This window comes from Carlito syrichta, unplaced genomic scaffold (genome assembly GCF_000164805.1).
Source record: "Carlito syrichta isolate Samal-C Ts95f unplaced genomic scaffold, Tarsius_syrichta-2.0.1 Scaffold149023, whole genome shotgun sequence".
Lineage (NCBI taxonomy): Eukaryota > Metazoa > Chordata > Mammalia > Primates > Tarsiidae > Carlito > Carlito syrichta.
The window spans coordinates 1-319 of NW_007093119.1; the positions used below are offsets into that span (position 1 = coordinate 1).

General features: G+C 71.2%; 1 protein-coding gene across 1 annotated transcript; it reads right to left on the reverse strand.

Moving 5' to 3' along the window:
• Positions 1–3: 3 nt before the first annotated feature.
• LOC110594861 (B-cell lymphoma/leukemia 11B-like) lies at positions 4–315 on the reverse strand (the record flags this gene model as incomplete). Its single annotated transcript, XM_021708814.1, has 1 exon — positions 4–315. A coding segment is annotated over one exon (312 nt), but the record flags the coding sequence as incomplete, so codon positions are not given.
• Positions 316–319: the final 4 nt, after the last annotated feature.

Consider the following 319-nt stretch of genomic DNA (forward strand, 5'->3'; position numbering starts at 1 on the left):
GGGCGAGCTGGCGGCCGAGAGCCCGTCGTCGGAGCGGCCGGCCAGCGAGCCCGCCTTGTGCAGGTGCGTCTTCATGTGGCGCTTGAGCTTGCTCGCCTGCGAGCACGCGTGGTCGCACAGCTGGCACTTGTAGGGCTTCTCGCCCGTGTGGCTGCGCCGGTGCACGATGAGATTGCTCTGGAACTTGAAGGTCTTGCCGCAGAACTCGCACGACTTGCTCTTGGCCGGCGGCGGCGGCGGCGGCGTGCCCCCCGGGGGCAGGGGCGGCAGCGGCGGCGTGCTCAGGAACGGGGACTTGGGGCTGGGCTGGAAGGGGTTC